Consider the following 21163-nt stretch of genomic DNA (forward strand, 5'->3'; position numbering starts at 1 on the left):
TCGAGTACGGGGCCCGACGTATGAAGGCCAGGTCCAGCAGTTTGACCCCCGGCGTGGATGGGGGTTCATCTTTGAGCCGGGCCTGGAGGCAGAGATCTTCGTGTCCCAAAGGGACGTTTACCCGCATCTGCCCATAAGCCATCTTGACCGGGATCTGGAGCCCGGAGAGTTGGTGAGCTACACCCGGCATTGCGGGGAGAGGGGTTGGTTTGCCCTCGATGTCTGGAGGAGGGTGAGCCGCAGTGCCCAAAGGCATACCCAGTCCCCTCCCCCGCCATACAGTCCTGAGGAGTGCAAAGAAGAATGTTAAAAGGTAGCTGTTCCCGGCTACCATATTGCCCGTCCCCGTTGGGACTTTGTTGATTCCTGCTGTTTACCCCCATTTTAAAGAGACAAGGCCGAGAACTAGCAGGCCACCCAAAAACAGTATTGGGCCTTGTAAATAATCCCGGACCACCCTTTCAGGTCCTACAGTCTCCGGAGACGCTGGTTGGAGGAACGGCCTGCGGCAGAGTAGGCCGAGGTTCCGTCACCATGCAAACCGGTGACAACCCTCCGGGCCAGAGGTCCCCTGGATGTGGGGCCTCTGACAGGCTGCCGGGTATGGAAATTTGTACCCGGCCCGTTGGGCAACACCCGGACCTGAACCCGATTCGTGGACTGGGGAAAAGGGGTGCTGACCTGTTTTTAGAGGCAGCATCAAGGTTTAGGTTTGCTTGGGTGGGCAAATAAAAGGACCTGATCCCGTTCCATTCCCGGTTAATAAAAATGTTGGTAACATTTAAGCAAAATGCCTCCCGCAAGGGAAGAAACCAGAAGTATGCTTGACTGTAAATACTATTATTATAATTGTATATGTTGTCTTTTATCTTTTTAAGTTACAACAAAAATAAACGGTGGTGGTCGGACAGCCCGCGGATGGTCTGTAGTTAACCAAGGTGAAGTGTGATGCCCTAGGCTAGCCAGGTAGTCACAGCTAGAGCCCCGCACAACATCTGCCCCTTAAAAAGGTGTCATCAGCCAACCATTAAACTCTAGTCATCCCTCTCTGAGCTTGATAGACACACCAGGGGGCGGAGCCAGGCATTTGGCCATGCCCACGAGGAGTTCAGAGGGCCAGAGGCGGGAGAACAGTTAGATTAGTTCAGGAGGTGGAGTAAAGTGGAAGCAGGCCTATGTGTCAGGTCTGCAACAATCTGACAGGTGCCAGGGTTGGAGCCCGGGCACCTTTGGCTAGGAGGCTAGCGGTGGCCTCAGCCTGCAGGAGTCGGGAAGATGGCTTGGTGGAACCGTGGTGGACCAGGACAGGGTAGTGGCCCGCCGGTACCGACCCGGGGAACCGACTTGGAAACCGGAGCACAAAGGGGGGTACTCAGACCCTGAAATGAGGTCCAGAAGCCACTGGACCGAGTTAATCAACTGATTGCGGTCTGGACTATAGGTCCTTTCACACCCAAAGTCCCGACTGAAGACAACAGCCCAACGAGGGGGATAGAAAGCCACCGCACAGGCAGAGAGATCCCACGGGCCAGCGTCTGCGGGCAAAAGGGCTCTCCCGACATACACAAAGCCGGGGAGCAGACTCCCGTCGCTGAAGCGCAGGCAGTCCACAGCTACACTACATGGTGCAGGAGAAAGGCAGAGACCACCAACCAGGTGGGGGACCAGACGCAGCCAGCTGCGGGCACCGACCACCATCAACTCTCAACGGGTCCCGGGCCACCATCCCTGCCCACGGAGGGGTTAACATCTTGCTGCATAACATCTTCCCCGGGTGTCCCGCAATAGCAAAATGTCCACCTTCACCACAACCCGTGGGTGGCGTCACGAACTCATCACGGCTCCGGCTGTACACCTACATCCCCTAAAACTGCCAGCCCCCCTTTCAGATCGAAGTGGACCACGGGGCCCCCGGGTCCGGAGACGCTCGAGCCACCCACCAGAGAGCCCGGATCCGAGCGTCTCGGTCGCAGCCGAGCCCCGGGGCGGTACACGCACGTAGCCTAAGGAAAATATATCCATTGTATTTGTGGGACAAATCGAGAGTATTTCAGATAACACAATCAACTCCATTTCCAGCGGTCACTTACTTGGCTGCTTGTTGAAGTGTTTGATAAAAATTACTTTTATCTGCTGAAGATTTATCAATTCTCAAAATGCTGCTGTATATAACCTCACCCACACCACTGATTGTCAGCTAGCTGTGTACAATGAGCATAGACAGAAAGCTGCCAATCAGGGATGGGGCAGGGCTATACAAAGCTTATGGAGATGGAGGACACATGGCAGCAGGTTTACTAGTTCTTTAGTGATAATCCCCTAGCGATAATAGTGCTTTTATCAAAACTACAGCAAGCAGCCCAGTAAGTGACACATCATTGGAATCAGAGTCCCTTTATATTATTCTGATTTTTAATTAAGTGGTAAACATTTAGTGACAAATTCCAAATACATTTACAAAACCCAACATAACTATCATAAATGTTACTTGCTCTTCACCAAGAGATAGATCCCTTTTAGTTCTGGTCTCTTCTACACCCATAGTCTAAACTGTAATAAAGGTTTGTGGGCAGAGATTAGCAAACTCGAACAGTAAAGTTTGTACTGAACACAGACTTTATAAAAAAAAATAAATAATCAGTGTTTGAGTTCGGAGTTTTGATGCTTTTCCTAACCTCTCGATCATCTAGCATCGGTGTGTTCGGGTATACCCGGTGCTCAGTAAAGTGCAGTGTTTGAATGGCTTTCACGAGGGGGTAAAAAACATCGTTATAGGATATATCGTGTACAAGAAAAATCACCCTCCCTTTCCCAGAAATGCTCTGTTTATGGCTGGTTGCATGTGGGCAGAGACACAAACTGCCCAATCAGTGACTTCCATTGGGTTATCTAAAGTCTGGCTGAAAAAGCCGATCCCAAACTTTAACAGTTCCGCTCATGTATATTTGTGGGTAGCCCCACCAAAAAAATAACCACTTGGATATCAGACATAAAACATCCTTTAGTTTTTTTATTACAACAATTATCCTTTGTAAAGGAATCGTTTTTTTATAAAATAAATGGACTAGTTTTTGTGGGGGCCACTCCTGATTTATGAAGTGGTGCATACCTCTTCATGAATCTGGAGCTTTTGACGAGTGGCATGTGCCTCCTTGTGCCATGCTAGAAATATTACTCCCTTCAGGGACTGGAGTGAGATCTCTGGCACAGGGAACGCCACATCTTGTCATGAATTTAAGGAGCTGTGGTGTCACGCCTTTGTCCCACGTAAGCTCTGCCAATTTTGATATGACAATGCCAAAAGCCTACAAAATTTGGCACAACTCTGAATTGATCCAAATTTTCTGCCACTTTTTTTTTGGCTTAAAAGCTTTGATGAATTAGGTCCAGTGTGTCTTAACAATTCCCACTCATCTAGGATGCATAGTCTGATTCATATCTCCCCTGTGCTGGCCAGGTATGAAGCTATACTGGCCGTATAGTACAATACAAAAGGGAAGGGAAAAGAATGACCTATCACTTGGGAAACTGGGAAGCGGTGACAACTGACAATAACCTGCAGCTCACCATCACTGCCCTCACCAACACTATCCAGGTTTCACACCTGTTACCGAGCAGGAATACCTCACCCTAGGCAAACCCTGATCTGGGCCCTAAGTAAGGATGGAGGGTATGAGCGCTTGTCCACACCACTAATGCTAAAGGAGGCAAAAGGAAACACAGATGCTACCACCTGAGCCCAAGTACATAGCAAAAGTCAAACACTAATCTTAGGAGCAGCTACCACAGAAGTATCTGGAAAAACAAGAGGAGACGACCGCTGCAGACCACACTCAGGAACAACTATAAACCACACCCAAAGCACCCCAGGGTGAGGTTTATAAAGGAAGTCATAGGCTGGCAACTGACAAAAAAACCTGACAGTTTCCCAGGGTCATAGAGGCTGCTACTGCAGAAACAGAGAAATGTCAGATAACAACATGAGCTGCCGATCTCTGGGATTTTCTAACACTTACTGCCACCGGATTGTCCACCGGCTTTGAAACCTCTGTGACATCCCCTCACTATTTTTATGTAAAATGCCAATAGCTCTGCCTCAAGTCCAGAGGTTCTGAGGCAAAATCACCACATCTAAACAGAGAAAGACAGGCATAAAGAATATATATTTTACAAGCATTTATTAACAAAACAACAAGTTTTGAAATGCAATAATATACAATGTGATATACTTCAGAGTTCCTATCTCCAATCTGGAGCTGCGCTTTTTAGTAAATATAGCAGTGGGCAATCAGAGATAATGGATTATATTTAGATAATTCACTAATCAAAACATTTTACAAATGTTCATAAAAGCTCTTGAAATATCCAACTTACTAACAAAGTGGAGCTCGAATTTCCATTTTGTGGGATCTCAGTATGCAGAATGGGATCCTACAAATCTCTGCAGCTGCTCTAAGCACAAGACACTGCTCTCAACTAATCCAGCGCGGTCACATACTTTTTTAAGGTCTTACTGAACTGCTTAGGAAGGATGCCGCAGAGCTGGGGTTGTAGAGCTCACTCTTTCACGATGAGAGTGACCACTGAGGGTTGTGGGATCTCACAACCTGGAAGTTCCTTTTGTCGGGACATTAGGGACACCTCCAAAAGTTTTGGCACTGGATTATATTTAGAAAATTCACTAATCTGCAGTTTTCCACTGTTATAGTAAATACAAAAGGCAGCCACAGATTTGTGATCAGCACTATTTAAAGGGAAAGTCATCAAACACATTGCGCTAGAAATTGGGGGATTTAACCCCTGAAACAGTGTCAGCAGCAGATTCCTCCATAACAGTGCATCATGACTGCATTTTTTGCTTCAATCTTTTTCCCTATTTTCCTCCTTCTAAACCTAGGTGCGTCTTATGGTCCGAAAAATACAATTAGTTTAAAAAGAAAGAAAATGGTTCTTTCCCTCACCAATTCTTGAGCATTTTCTGTTGTCAGCAAAACTTGATTTAGCAGTTAAACATTCATATATTCACAACATGAAAAAGGTTCATTCCCTGTGCGGCTTCTTCACATGTTTAACAAGATCTGATTTGTGAGAATTACATTTTCCACGTTCAGAACATAAAAATATTTTATTTTGTGTGATTTTTTTGATGGTAAACAAGACCTGATTTCCTAGTAAAACATTTACCACATTCTGGACATAAAAACGGCTTCTCCCCTGTGTGAGATCTTTGATGCCCAACAAGATCTGATTTCTGAATAAAACATTTCCCACACTCTGAACATGAAAATGGCTTCTCCCCTGTATGAAATCTTTGATGCCCAACAACTTCTGCTTTCCGAATAAAACACTTCCCACACTCTGAACATGAAAATGGTTTCTCCCCTGTGTGATTTTTCTGATGTCTAACAAGGTGTGATTTCCGAATAAAACATTTCCCACACTCTGAACATGAAAATGGCTTCTCCCCTGTATGAAATCTTTGATGCCCAACAACATCTGCTTTCCGAATAAAACACTTCCCACACTCTGAACATAAAAATGGTTTCTCCCCTGTGTGATTTTTCTGATGTCTAACAAGGTGTGATTTCCGAATAAAACATTTCCCACACTCTGAACATGAAAATGGTTTCTCCCCTGTGTGAGATCTTTGATGCAAAACAAGATCTGATTTTTGACTAAAACATTTCCCACATTTGGTACATGAAAATGGCTTTTCCCCTGTATGAGACCTTTGATGGTTAACAAGATGTGATTTCCTGGTAAAACATTTCCCACATTTTGAACATGAAAATGGTTTCTCTCTTGTAGGAGCCGTTTCATGTTCCATATCACTTCTGTAACTTTTATTTTGCTTAAAATTCTGTGATATATCGGAATTTTGGACTTGTTTGAAAAGATCAGATGATAAAGCTTTCCGAGGAAGGACTGGAGGTATATCTGGGACAGCAGCATGCTCTTCATATGTATCATGTGTGATACTTTCATCATCTGTTATAAATTCTGAAGATATTCGATGTCCATCTGAACTCCCAATACAGTCATCTGCTAAAAATTAACACAATGTTATTAGTTTTTAATATTATCTTGAAAATGGGGGGCACAATGGCTCAGTGGTTAGCACTGCAGTCTTGCAGCGCTGGGGTCCTGGGTTCAAATCCCACCAAGGACACCATCTGCAAGGAGTTTGTATGTCCTCCCCGTGTTTGCATGGGTTTCCTCCGGGTGCTCCGGTTTCCTCCCACACTCCAAAGACATACAGTTAAGGACTCTAGATTGTGAGCCCCAATGGGGACAGTATTACCAATGCATGTAAAGCGCTGTGGAACTAATAGCGCTATATAAATGAATAAAATTATTATTATTATTATTATTAAAGTACTTTTTTTAAACCATAACATCAGAAGTTAAATTAGGGAAAAAACGTATTCCGAATCTGTTTTCCAATTTCAAGATCTTAAGGCTGCTTTACACACAGCGACATCGCTAGCGATGTCGCTGGTAAAAGCACCCGCCCCCGTCGGTTGTGCGTCACGGGCAAATCGCTGCCCGTGGCGCACAACATCGCTTACACCCGTCACACATATTTACCTGCCTAGCGACGTCGCTGTGGCCGGCGAACCGTCTCCTTTCTAAGGGGGCGGTTCGTTCGGCATCACTAAGCGGCCGCCCAATAGAAGCGGAGGGGCGGAGATGAGGGGGCCGAACATCCCACCCACCTCCTTCCTTCCTTATTTTGGGGGCGGCCACAGGTACGGTGATGTTCCTCGTTCCTTCGGTGTCACACATAGCGACGTGTGCTGCCGCAGGAACAACAAACAACCTGCGTCCTGCAACAGCAACGATATTCGGGAAGGAACGACGTGTCAACGATTAGGTAAGTAATTTTGATCGTTAACGGTCGTTCCTGCGTTTCACACGCAACGACGTCACTAACGAGGCCGGATCTGCATCATGAATTCCGTGACCCCCAACGACATCTCGTTAGCGATGTCGTTGCGTGTAAAGCCCGCTTAAGAGTTACATTTTCGTTAATTCAGACCTCCCATTCCTGTCTCCAAGATATCTCTCCAGTAGCACCAGTACTGTGGAATGTGCTACACTAAATAATCTGATTGATTGTCACAATGTGACTGCATGATAACAAGGGAAAGGGGCCTCCTATACTGTCGCTCACACTAAGAGACCCTAGGCTATCATTAACCTCTGGATTACCCCTGAAGGTGGAGATGCCCTGGTCCCGTACCTTACTATTCTCCTGACTAGATCTAATCTGTGATCCCCAGGGAAGGAAAGTGAAGAAGTATGATGGAAATACAGATTAAGACAGATGGGGAAACTAAAACTCAGGCACACTGCAAACTCACAGAAATAAACAGTGAGAGACTAAGGAAAAAAGCAAGAGCAGGAAGGCAGAAACAAAAGGACAACAAGGGTTAACACCACAAAAGTTCACAGCAATAATGCACAACAACCCGTTAGTCTGTATCACAACACCTCACCAGACCTGTATAGGTAAACTATAGCTGGCATTAATGGAATAGTCCAGCCAGCATATACAGAAGGGGAGAGAATGATACTGGCTTTCTGCAGCATGTGATCATAGCCACTAACTAGCAGCCCAGCAGAGATTAACTCTTGCTAGCCTGCCTAAGTCTGTGGTATGATTCCTGTGTCTCCCTGCCCTGCTCACAGACATCAGAGAAGTTAGCAGGCAGAGTGTAGTTTCCACAGATCCTGACACCGCCTTGACAGTTGAATAACCTGCAAACATCTCTGTGGCATTGGTCCACAACATAGACAGATGCTGGAGATTTAACGGGGATGTCCGGTACTATAACATTGATGGCCTATCCTTAGGCTTTATAACCAAAATAGAGAGGGTCTTACTGTCTCTGCAGATAAACATTTGGGTTCAATTCATCAAGATCAGCGTTGGACACTGAAAAATTACGTCAGGGACTCAAGTGAGATTTCTGACATAGGGAATGCCGCACTTTGTTATGAATTAGAGAAGCGGCGGCATCACACCCTTCTTCTGGCCAAGCTCTGACCATTTTGGCAAAGCTGGTTAAAATTGGCGTGAACACACACATAACAGCCTGTCCCCTCTTCAGCTTTAAATTCCTGCAATTGGGACCTTTGGTTATATGATGTGATGTCAAAAAGGTCCTTAATTGGCATATAATCACTGGGGCCCTTAGGAGAAAGGGGACCCTGTGCAATTGCCCAGTTTTCTCTCTCTTTCTCCTAATACCAATCCTGCATGCCAGCCTGCCTTCTGTTCAGTTCTTTTAGACTCCTTCAATTAAGAGACCTTTGGTTACATGTCACATGACTTTGAAGCCATCAAAGGTCCTTAAACAATCAACCTTAGAATACAACTGATGGGGTCCCTAAGAGAGTGGGGTTCCTGAGAAGTTGCGCAGTTTGAGTCCTCCCAAAGCTGGACCTGACTGTAACTACGGATTATTTTTGGAGTAGGGCTTATATTTCAAACATTCTCCAAAAATCCCATAAAATCATGCTTGGTCTTATTTTCGGTGTAGGCCGGCTTTTCGGGGAAACGGTATTCATGAACCTTCTGCTGGACTGTGAGTTGCCATCATAACAACACAGAGAAGGCACTAGAAACAAACAGCAGAAGAAGCAGAAGCAAATAAAATACAGCTGAAAAAAACCCAGAGCAAAAAGCCTAAAACTGTAAACACAAAATTAGTGCAGAAAGTACATGAGTAGATATCTCTTACAGGATAGAGCTGGAGGAAACACATCCTGAGGAACATCGGGATCTTCTTGTTTACAGTCCTGTGGGAGAAGAGGACGGGGACATCTCTCTGGTGTTGTCCTCTTACTGGATAGAACTGGAGGAGACACATACAGGGACTGAATTCATTCCTTACATACAGATAATTATAGGCCGTGTGTATTTAGTCCTGTCTATTACCTGGTGATGTGAGGGGCTGGGGATCCTCCATCATGACGTCCTTGTACAGATCTTTGTGTCCTTCTAAATACTCCCACTCCTCCATGGAGAAATAGACGGTAACGTCCTGACACCTTATAAAAACCTGACACATACAATGATACCGTCACCCCCGATCCCTTCATAGCGTTACTGTATAATGTCCCAGCATTCCCAGCAGTGTCACCTCTCCAGTCAGCAGCTCAATCATCTTGTAGGTGAGTTCTAGGATCTTCTGGTCATTGATGTCCTCATGTATCGGGGGGTGAGGTGGAGGTCCCGTGATTGGGCTCAGGGGTCTTCCCCATCCCTCAGACACAGGGGCCTGACAGCGCTCACTAGAGGTCTTCTTCACTACTGTGTAATCCTGGTTATGGAGAGACACAGTAATAAATCTCACTCCAGACATTTCCAGAGTCCTCACCTCTCCAGTTCTGTCCATCTGTTATTCCCATAGATAAGAATGATGTAATGTGACGTCATCAGAATCTCTCACCTCTCCAGTAAGCCGGAAGAGGATCTCTAGGGTGAGGTGTAATATCCTCTCCGCCATCTTGTCTCTGAGCATATTCATCCTTCAAGGGTCAATCAATTCTTTTATAGAGAAGATCTCCACTGAGAGGATCCGATATTGTAGAAACCTGAATGAGAAGATAAGCCGGTGTAAACACATATGAAATACAATTACTACAGTTGTGATATCGGTGTGAAGCAATAATGTGAGCACTTCATACATCTAGAGGTCACAGAGGATTCCCATGTGAACGAAACCTCATTGGAAATCACCCATTTTCACTTCCAACTATTTAGCATATGATTAGTTATGCACATTGTCATCATGTCGCTGCATTGTTACTGTTTCGCTCTTTTTCTTTCTGTATACTACAAATTACAACCTGTTCTCACATTCCCTAATAGCTCAATGTGTTATTAGGCTGATTCCAATGTATGTAAAATGCTGTGGAATTAACAGCGCTATATAAATGAATAAATATTATATTATTATTATTATTATTCAAAAGAGAAAGGTCAATGGTTGGAATCGAGGAGCCAAGCTGAATATTTCCCAAGAGAAGAAAAACAGGATCATCCAGCTCATTGATAGTGGTCTCTTGGCCAAGAAAATTGCAAAACTGCAACTTTTGAGGCCATGACAGTGGGAAGAATATGAAATAAAGTCCGTCCATCCATTCAAAATCCAAGAGGTGGTCGTCCAGGCAAAATATTGGAGTCAGCAAGTCGCTCATCACAAGATCTATCGGTTCTGGAGACAAAACCCGGCAGTGGAGGTGGCTTGTATGCTTCATAATAGTGGACACCACAGATTCCATCAAGCGACGCATGTTACACAAGTCTGGAATGATCATAGTATCATAGTTTTTAAGGTTGAAGGGAGACTCTAAGGGCGGCTTTGCACACTACGACATCGCAGGTGCGATGTCGGTGGGGTCAAATTGAAAGTGACTCACATCCGGCATCGCATGCGATATCGTAGTGTGTAAAGCCTTGATGATACGATTAACGAACGCAAAATCGTCGTAATCGTATCATCGTTGCAGCGTCGGCGTAATTCATAATTACGCTGACGTGACGGTCCGATGTTGTTCCTCGTTCCTGCGGCAGCACACATCGCTGTGTGTGAAGCCGCAGGAGCGAGGAACATCTCCTACCGGCCTCACTGCGGCTTCCGTAGGATATGCGGAAGGAAGGAGCTGGGCAGGATGTTTACATCCTGCTCATCTCCGCCCCTCCGCTCCTATTGGCCGCCTGCCGTGTGACGTCGCTGTGACGCCGCACGACCCGCCCCCTTAGGAAGGAGGCGGGTCGCCGGCCAGAGCGACGGTCGCAGGGCAGGTGGTGCGTGTGAAGCTGGTGTAGCGATAGTTTTCGCTACGCCAGCTATCACACGATATCGTACCTGCGACGGGGGCGGGCACTATCGCGTGCGACATCGCAGCATCGGCCTGCGATGTCGCAACGTGCAAAGCCCGCCTAAGTCCATCTAGTTCAACCCGTAGCCTAACATGTTGATCCAGAGGAAGGCAAAAAAAAACCCCAATGTGTCAAACAAGCTCCAATAGGGAAAAAAATTCTTTCCTGACTCCACATCCGGCAATCAGACTAGTTCCCTGGATCAACACCCTGTCATAAAATCTAATATACATAACTGGTAATATTAAATTTTTCAAGAAAGGCATCCAGGCTCTGCTTAAATGTTAGTAGTGAATCCCTCATTACAACATCATACGGCAGAGAGTTCCATAGTCTCACTGCTCGTACAGTAAAGAATCCTCGTCTGTGATTATGATTAAACCTTCTTTCCTCAAGACGTAGCGGATGCCCCCGTGTTCCAGTCGCAGGTCTAGGTGTAAAAAGATCTTTGGAAAGGTCTCTGTACTGTCCCCTCATATATTTATACATTGTGATTAGATCCCCCCTAAGCCTTCGTTTTTCCTGTCTTGGTATTGCAGCCCACCCATTCCTCTAATAATCTTGGTCGCTCTTCTCTGCACCCTTTCCAGTTCAGCTATGTCCTTCTTATATATCGGTGACCAGAATTGTACACAGTATTCTAAGTGTGGTCGCACTAGTGACTTGTACAGAGGTAGAACTATATTTTTTTCATGAACACTTATACCTCTTTTAATACATCCCATTATTTTATTAGCCCTGGCAGCAGTTGCCTGACACTGTCCACTAAAGTTAAGTTCACCATCCACCATACACCCAAGTCTTTTTCTGTGTCTGTTTTCTACAATTAAGTACATAATCATAAATGTTATTTCCTCTACCCAAGTGCATGACCTTACATTTATCTACATTAAACTTCAATTGCCACTTCTCAGCCCAATCCTCCAATTTACATAAATCTCCCTGTAATATAAAATTATCCTCCTCTGTATTGATTACCCTGCAGAGTTTAGTATCATCTGCAAATATTGAAATTCTACTCCGCATGCCCCCAATAAAGTCATTAATAAATATGTTGAAAAGAAGCGGGCCCAATACTGACCCCTGTGGTACCCCACTATGAACTGAGACCCAGTCTGAGTACGTACCATTAATAACCACCCTTTGTTTCCTATCACTGAGCCAGTTTTTAACCCAGTTACACATATTTTCACCTATCCCCATTATTCTCATTTTATGTACCAACCTTTTGTGTGGCACCGTATCAAAAGCGTTTGAAAAGTCCATATACACAACATCCACTGCATTTCCCTGGTTCAGGCTTGAACTTACCTCTTCATAGAAGCTGATCAAATTAGTTTGACAGGATCGATCCCTCATAAACCCATGTTGATACTCTGTCATAAGGTTATTTTTCTTGAGATACTCCAGTATAGCATCTCTCAAGAAACCCTCAAGGATTTTACCAACCGTAGAGGTTAAACTTACCGGCCTATAATTTCCCGGCTCAGTTTTTGTCCCCTTTTTGAATATTGGCACCACATTTGCTATGCGCCAGTCCTGCGGTACTGACCCTGTTATTAAGGAATCTGAGAAGATTAAAAATAATGGTCTATCTATCACAGAACTCAATTCCTGTAGTACTCTGGGGTGTATGCCATCCGGGCCCGGACATTTGTCAACCTTAGTGATTTCGAGGCGGCGGCGTACTTCCTGCTGGGTTAAATAGGTAATACTCAAGGGTGAATTTATGGCATCACTGGTCATGTCATCTGCCATGGCATTTTCTTGTATAAAAACCGTAGAAAAAAAGTCATTCAGCAGGTTGGCTTTACCCTCATCCCCTTCCACCATTTCACCAAGACTATTTTTAAGGGGGCCAACACTATCGCTTTTCAGTTTTTTACTGTTTATGTAGTTAAAGAATATTTTAGGATTATTTTTACTTTCTCTCGCAATGAGTCTCTCTGTCTCAAACGTAGCTAACTTAATTTGCTTTTTACATATTTTATTTAATTTTCTATAATTATATAATGCCTCATCACTCCCTACCCTCTTTAATTCTTTTAAGGCTTTCTGTTTTTCTTTTATTGGTTCCCTTACAGCTCTATTTAGCCATAGGGGTTTCCTCCTATTTCTAGCATGTTTGTTCCCATGGGGTATATTTTCTGCACAAGCCCTATTCAGGATGCTCATAAAAGTCTCCCATTTGCTTTGTGTACTTTTATTACTTAGTACATCATCCCAGTTTATTGCACTAAGATCATCTCTCAACCGTTTAATATTTGCTTTCCTGAAATTTAGTGTCCTTGTAGCCCGTCTACTATACATCTTACTAAAGAATACATGAAAACTTATTATTTTGTGATCACTATTCCCCAAATAACCCCCAACTTGTATATGTGATATGCGGTCTGGCCTATTGGTTAGTACAAGGTCTAGTAGTGCTCCCCCTCTTGTGGGGTCCTGTACCATTTGTGAAAGGTAATTATCTTTCATTGTTATCAAAAATCTATTTCCTTTGCTGGAACTGCAAGTTTCTGTTCCCCAATTTATATCAGGATAGTTAAAGTCCCCCATAATAATTACCTCTCCGAGACTCGCTGCTTTATCAATTTGCTTTATGAGGAGATTCTCTACCTCTTCCATAATATTCGGCGTCTTATAACACACCCCTATCAGTATTTTATTATTCATTCTCCCCCCCCTTATCTACACCCATAGGGACTCTACATTCTCAGTACCCTCACATATGTTGTCACGCAGGATGGGTTTTAAGGATGATTTTCCATATAGACACACACCTCCCCCTCGCTTATTTGTACGGTCATTCCTGAATAGGCTATAACCCTGTAAATTAACAGCCCAGTCATAGCTCTCATCCAGCCATGTCTCTGATATCCCCACTATATCATAATTTTCTTCCAACAATATTAATTCTAATTCCTCCACCTTATTTGTGAGGCTTCGGGCATTAGTGTACATGCACGTTACGTATGACTCTGTACCTCTATTCCTGCTTACTGTATTAACTGTCCTAACCCTTCCCCCCGTACCACCCCCAATTTCATTACTTGTGCCCTGGTCACTATCTGCACTACATTCCCCTTCTATAAAGTGAATACCCTCGCCCCCCATTCCTAGTTTAAACACTCCTCCAACTTTCTAGCCATCTTCTGCCCCAGCACAGCTGCACCCTCTCCATTAAGATGCAGCCCATCCCTAGCATAGAATCTGTAGCCAACTGAAAAGTCGGCCCAATTCTCCAGGAACCAAAAACCCTCTTTCCTACACCAATTCCTGAGCCACCTGTTAACCTCCCTGATCTCCCTTTGCCTCTCTGGTGTGGCTCGTGGCACAGGTAGTATTTCTGAAAATACCACCTTGGAGGTCCATGCTTTAAGCTTACAACCTAATTCCCTGAAATCATCTTTAAGGACCTTCCACCTACCTCTAACTTTGTCATTTCTGCCAATGTGTACAATGACCGCTGGGTCCTCCCCAGCCCCTCCCAGTAATCTGTCAACCCGATCAGCGATGTGCCGAACTCGAGCGCCAGGAAGACAACACACTGTTCGGCGATCCCTGTCTTTGTGACAGATTGCCCTATCTGTCCCCCTAATAATTGAGTCCCCCACTACCAGTACCTGTCTTGCCTGCCCTGCACTCCTATTCCCCCCCTTACTGGAGCAGACACTCCTCTGGCGTTCAGAGGTCATGCCTTGCTGCAGCAATGCTACCCCTGTAATGACATCCCCCTCATCTGTCAAGTTTGCAAACCTATTGGGGTGTGTCAGTTCAGGACTAGCCTTCCTAGCACTTTTCCCTTTACCCCCCTTTCTAACTGTCACCCAGCTACCTACCTCACCATCCTGCCGCTCCCTACTACGATCCTCCCCCACATCTGACGCAGCAAGCTGCTGCTCAGTGAGCAGCACACTCCTTTCCATATTGCTATTGCATCTCAGAGTTGCCAGCTGCTCATTTAGATCCAGTATCTGGGCTTCCAAATGCGCAACTTGCGCACATCTCGAACAACAGTATGCACCCTCGAACGGCTTTTCAAGGACTGCATACATGAGACAAGATGTACACTGGATCGCATTAGCAATAGTGGAGCACATTTTCTAATGGAGATAGCACTAAACAAATGTTAAGTAATTAAATAACTAAATACAAACAATTCTACTCACACTTACTTTTGCTCACACTTTGTTCACTCACGCTCACAATGAAGAAGACGGGCCAAAATTCGCGCGCCGCTAGAAGTCTTCCTTCCGGCTGTAACGACCAAAACCCGGTTCTCCTTGAGCTTGCGGTGACTCTTCACTTATCCCAAAAGGCACTGGGAATATGCAAAATTATCAATATGATGGCCTGAAAAAAGGTGAAGAAGCCTCAACTACAATATTATCATAAGAAGAGTTTGCAAAAAAAGTATGAAAAGTGGAAAGAAGATTGGAAACGGGTGATTTGGAGCGATGAGATGAAAGTCAACAGACGGCTCTAATGGGAACAAATGGATCTAAAAGAAACAAGGGAAAAGAGGGGCGAACAGATCGGGAAATTGAAGGAACTGTCACGTTTCATGGAGGAAGCCTGAATAAATGAGGGTTTCTCAGTCAAAAGCGATGGATACTTGACCAGGATCGATGGTGGTCTCAATGCTGAGCTATATGCGAGGATCCTACAAGACGAGACCAGACCAGTATACACCAACACTGGGAACGTGGAGAAGAGACCTGACCAGTATACACCAACACTGGGAACGTGGAGAAAAGACCTGACCAGTGTACACCAACACTGGGAACGTGGAGAAGAGACCTGACCAGTGTACACCAACACTGGAAACGTGGAGATGAGACCTGACCAGTATACACCAACACTGGGAACATGTAGAAGAGACCTGACCAGTATACACCAACACTGGGAACGTGGAGAAGAGACCTGACCAGTATACACCAACACTGGAAACGTGGAGAAGAGACCTGACCAGTATACACCAACACTGGGAACATGTAGAAGAGACCTGACCAGTATACACCAACACTGGGAACGTGGAGAAGAGACCTGACCAGTATACACAAACACTGAGAACGTGTAGAAGAGACCTGAGCAGTATACACCAACACTGGGAACATGGAGAAGAGACCTGACCAGTATACACCAACACTGGGAACATGTAGAAGAGACCTGACCAGTATACACTAACACTGGGAACGTGGAGAAGAGACCTGACCAGTATACACCAACACTGGAAACGTGGAGAAGAGACCTGACCAGTATACGCCAACACTGGGAACATGTAGAAGAGACCTGACCAGTATACACCAACACTGGGAACGTGGAGAAGAGACCTGAGCAGTATACACCAACACTGGGAACGTGCAGACGAGACCTTACCAGTATACATCAATACTGGGAACGTGGAGAAGAGACCTGACCAGTATACTCCAACACTGGGAACGTGTAGAAGAGACCTGAGCAGTATACACCAACTGTGGGAACGTGTAGAAGAGACCTGACCAGTATATACCTACACTGGTAACGTGGAGAAGAGACCTGACCAGTATACATCAACACTGGGAACGTGGAGAAGAGACCAGAACAGTATACACCAACACTGGGAACGTGGAGAAGAGACCTGACCAATATACTCCAACAGTGGGAACGTGTAGAAGAGACCTGACCAGTATACTCCAACACTGGGAACGTGGAGAAGAGATCTGGGTTCAGATTTTAGTGGAGACATACATGAATCTGATCGAGAACTCAGAAGGATTCATGAGAGGTGAAAGCCAAAAGGTAGATTTACAAAATATTCACAAAATAGTACAAATTTACATTTAGATTTTTAGAAGCAAAACAGTAACAATGCAGTGACAGGATGAGAATCTGAATAACTAATCAAAAGCTAAATAACTGCAAGTCACATTTATCTATGAGATAAGCCTGCTTTACACGTTACAATTTCACATACGATATCGTATGCGATGTGACCCGCCCCCATCGTTTGTGCGGCATGTTCAATTTGTTGACCGTGTCACACAAACGATTAATTCCCATCACACGTACTTACCCTTCCATATGACCTCGATGTGGGCGGCGAACATCCACTTCCTGGAGTGGGAGGGACGTTCAGCGTCACAGCGACGTCACACGGCAGCCGGCCAATAGAAGCGGAGGGGCGGAGATGAGCGGGACGTAAACATCCCCGCCCACCTTCTTCCTTCCGCATTGCCAGCGGGAGCCGCGGGACGCAAGTAAGCTGTGTTCATCGTTCCCGGGGTGTCACACACAGCGATGTGTGCTACCTCGGGAACATTGAACAACTTCACATTCAATTTTTAGTAATTGACCGACGTGTATGCGATGAACGTTTTTTCGTTCAATCGCAATCGCACGTAGGTTTTACACGCTACAATATTACTTACGATGCCGGATGTGCGTCACTTATGACGTGACCCCGCCAACACATCGTAAGATTTATTGTAGCGTGAAAAGCCCGCTTTAGTCAAGATGATTGTCTATAAAATGAAGTTCGTCATTTTCAGCTGGAAGCTGTAGTGGATGGTGAGATATGGAGCCTGAAAGTCAAAAGTGCAAAACATTGTTATCCTTTTGCTCGTCAGTGTGAGTACATCAATGGTGGAAATGGGTTTGGGTTTTTTTTTCCAAAAACTTCAACAAATCTAGAATTTTGTTCAATCTTTTCAGCGCAATAAACAGTAAAGTGAATGGAGTCATTCAGAAATACTGAATGCGGGGAAAAAGACAAGCCGTCGTGTTAGTACAGAGGCAGAAATTAATAAATGCGCAATGTAAAGCAACAAACACTGTATTATCATATAGAAAAAGCGGGAAATATGTGACTGAGGGGAAGGTGACATCTGCCCGGAGCTGAGCAGCCCCCCAGAGTCAGTGTTACAGGAGGGGCTCTGCCATCCGAGGCCAACACTGACCGCGAGTGTGAGGAAAGTCTATAGAGAGCGTGACGGTGATAATAGTGTGTACAGCGCTGCGGAGTATGGAGGCAGCGGATGTAAAACTGCCCGGGACAAGAATCTAATGCACTAGCAGGATGCAGCAAGACCCCAATAAGTGGAGGCATCACAGATGCAAGAAGAGCAAATCACAAAATTGCACACTTATGACTTGTATAGGGCGCCGGTCACACATGTAGGTGCACAGTATCTGGTTAACAGCCTATTAGTTACACCTATATTTCTTGATCAGGCGAGCTGCCCAGTACTATATATGTGCACCAGACAGGGACACGGACTCCAATTATGCAAGGCCTAACAAAAAGAGGCTTGCCTGCATCCTGTTATGTGCAGAAAAATATATACAGTAAATATATGAGGTATTGGTTGGTATTCTGACCAAAATACGGGTGCCCACAATCCACGTCACGGGTCTTCATGCTTGTGGTCCCTACACTTAGAGATAGATATATATATATATATATATATATATATATATATATATATATATATATATATACACACGCACACATGCACTCACACACACACACACACACACACCACACACAGTATATACATAATTATAAAACAAAAAGAGGAATTTTTTTGGAGGATTATTATTCCTCTTTTTGTTGTATCATATATAAAATTGCCCTATTCTGTCTCTGTCTGTCTAAGAAATGACGTCATACGCTGAAACTGCCTAAACCGCGCCCACACAGCTCCAACAGGCCGAACACCCCCACACACCCACCCCTCACTCTGTTAGAGAATAGTCAGCCATAATATGCGGAGCAGCCATGTTGTATCTAACAGCCATCTTGGGCAGACTTGAGCAAACTAACTTTGCAGCTAATGAGATGCATTGGCTAGAGTTCTCCCCCCAGAGAGGAGAGAGATGATATCAGTGTTATTAGCAAGTATAAGAAAAAGTCTAAAAAGGTTAAATCGAATAGAAGAATACAATTGCGTCAGTTGATAGATGGTGATGTGTAGTCATGAATAGCAGGTATATTGAATTGATAAAGAAACAAAGTTGTCAATAGAGTTGTCAGTGTTTGAAGAGTTATGTGAAGTAGAGGCGCCTTCAGGGATCAGAGATGTTAGCAATGACGACATTACTGAATTAATTAAAAGTACCATGGAGGCCCATAGGGATCTGATAAGTTTCTACCGCAATGCTCGTAAATAATGTCATGATGTATCATTATATTCTTTGTTCTCTAACGTATACGCCTTTCTCTGCAGTATGAGCTTTGCTTTGTCTAACATGTATAAAAACCCCACCCGCATATCGGGGGACACTTCTTCTTCATCTGTTGCTAATTCTGCTGTTCTACAAGACACCTGCGTGTGTCTTCGTGCCGATAACCTGTCTTATCTGCTCTGTTGCTATCTCGGAATAAACTTCAGTCTTTGCTTGGAACGGATTGTCTACAACGTCTTCTTAGCTCTCGAGGTCTACGAGAACCTTTTTCTTTCAAGTGGCGAGCTCAGCTAAGGAGGAGAAGCCAGGACGGTGGCTGCCTCCAAGAAGAACCTACGAAGAATTTGTAGACGAGAGCTAAGGACTGGAAGGGAAAAAGAAGAAAAAGCGTGGCGCCACGTGGAAGTCACTCAAAGGAAGCCAGCCTGAAGAGAACCACTCACGAGTGCATCTCAGTCTGCCCGATTGTTTTTTTTATTTATTATAAGAGACTAAGGACTATAGAGATTTATGTTTAACTAAGAAGAAACCTCTTTGTGAGTATCTACAAGGACGTGGAGAACTGTTTTTGTGCCACGGTAGCAAAGAGGCTTTAAAAGACGGAGGGATACGCCTGGCAAGCGTAGTGAGTGAGGCTGGAAAGCAACTACATCTCACTTGGTCGACTCAAGCCGGCACACGGGTCTTCCATACAGAGAGGTGTGAGTATCTAACTCTTGCTTGAATCGCACTGGTTGATACTAGAGCAGACTTAAAACGCGTCCTTGTAGACCACTGAACTGATATGGAGTGGTTAAAAAGACAGGCAGAAAGGCACGCTGTCACACCCCAGGTGGAAAGGGTTAATACAGAAGTTACATCGTTAAAAAGGATGCACTGGTTTGTGCAAGAGAATAGAGAATTAGACAGAAAGAAGTCGCTAGTTAGGGAAGGGTGCCGAGTAGCGGCTTTGTGTAAGACAGTGATGGCTTTTGACCAGACAATTGAAAGACAGCCTCAGAGACAGCATATTAGTGGGGTCACATGGAATAGAATAGTGTATGGGGAGAGAGAAGCACAGCTGAATGAGACATTAAAGCAAGCAGAGGTAGCACAAAGGGAGGGGTATGAGCTCCGGGACCAGCATGCAGCGATGAAAGAGAAGGGGGAGCTGGCACGGAGTCAGAGTGTGACAGGGAAGAAAGTTGAGGAATGGAGACTTAGGTTACAGAACTGGATGAGAGAACATATGGAAAAACAAGAAGTAGTGATAAAACATATTCAGTTGATGCAGGAGCAGTTAAAGAGAGATGCAGGGGAATCTGATGATGGGGACGATTCATCCCAGATAGAGGATAAACCTAATGCCACTTCTACCCCTAAAATAGCTCCCGGCCAGGCGTCCCTGTTACATCTTAAATTAATTAAAAACCTGCCCAATTGGGATGAAAGTAAAGGGGTGTTTCGTAATGTTCTTGGTTTTGAATCATGGTTGAATAAGTTTCAAATTGAGTCCACAGAGGATGCTGCCCTATACTTTCTGTCCTTTGTTCCTCCTGAATTTTTGTCCCACTACAAAGTACAAGAAGGAAGAGGGATTCATTATGACCTTACAGATTCTCAGGGGAGGAGGAAGTTAGTGATCTCCCAAAAGCCACGAGGGAGAAAGTCTAATCCAGGATTGTTAGAGTCCTTCAAAATTAAGAAAGGGGATGAGCTTAGAGTTGAAGCAAGTAAGTGGGTTGCAGCCTGGTGCGTAGTGTTTGACAAGTTATTGAGTAGTATGGATCAAGGGAATAGAAATGTGATGATGGAACAGTTTGTGAAGAAATTACCCTTTGACGGGGCTTTCAAGTCAGGGGTTTTGAATAATGCTGAATCTATTGAGGATGTAGTCGAAGCCTTGTTAACCAATGTCAGAACCATGCAGTCCGAGACGAAGGGAGACGAATCTAATGTTTTTGCCTACCGCGCGCCTTGGGTTGCATCTGCTGATTCACGGAGACCAGGGTTTCCAGGGGGGGATGGCCAGCTGCCGAGAATGGGCTGGTCCCAGTCGGCAGAGCCCCCCTTTCGGAACCCCAATAGGGGTCCTCCGGTGTGTTATTTCTGTGGAAAGGT

The 21163-nt window shown here is 44.9% G+C and overlaps 1 protein-coding gene across 1 annotated transcript in view; it reads right to left on the reverse strand.

Moving 5' to 3' along the window:
* Window positions 1-21163, reverse strand: part of LOC142313143 (uncharacterized) — a 135943-nt gene that overhangs the window by 106771 nt on the left and 8009 nt on the right. Inside the window, exons 2-7 of the mRNA XM_075352131.1 lie at window positions 15073-15218; window positions 9459-9603; window positions 9150-9329; window positions 8945-9068; window positions 8748-8861; window positions 5135-6045 (exon numbers count right to left, since the gene is read on the reverse strand). Coding sequence (XP_075208246.1) covers window positions 5135-6045; window positions 8748-8861; window positions 8945-9068; window positions 9150-9329; window positions 9459-9536 — 1407 coding nt within the window. The 5' untranslated portion in view covers window positions 9537-9603; window positions 15073-15218. The remainder of the gene's footprint in view (window positions 1-5134; window positions 6046-8747; window positions 8862-8944; window positions 9069-9149; window positions 9330-9458; window positions 9604-15072; window positions 15219-21163) is intronic.

The sequence above is a fragment of the Anomaloglossus baeobatrachus genome, chromosome 5, assembly GCF_048569485.1.
Source record: "Anomaloglossus baeobatrachus isolate aAnoBae1 chromosome 5, aAnoBae1.hap1, whole genome shotgun sequence".
Classification (NCBI taxonomy): Eukaryota; Metazoa; Chordata; class Amphibia; order Anura; family Aromobatidae; genus Anomaloglossus; species Anomaloglossus baeobatrachus.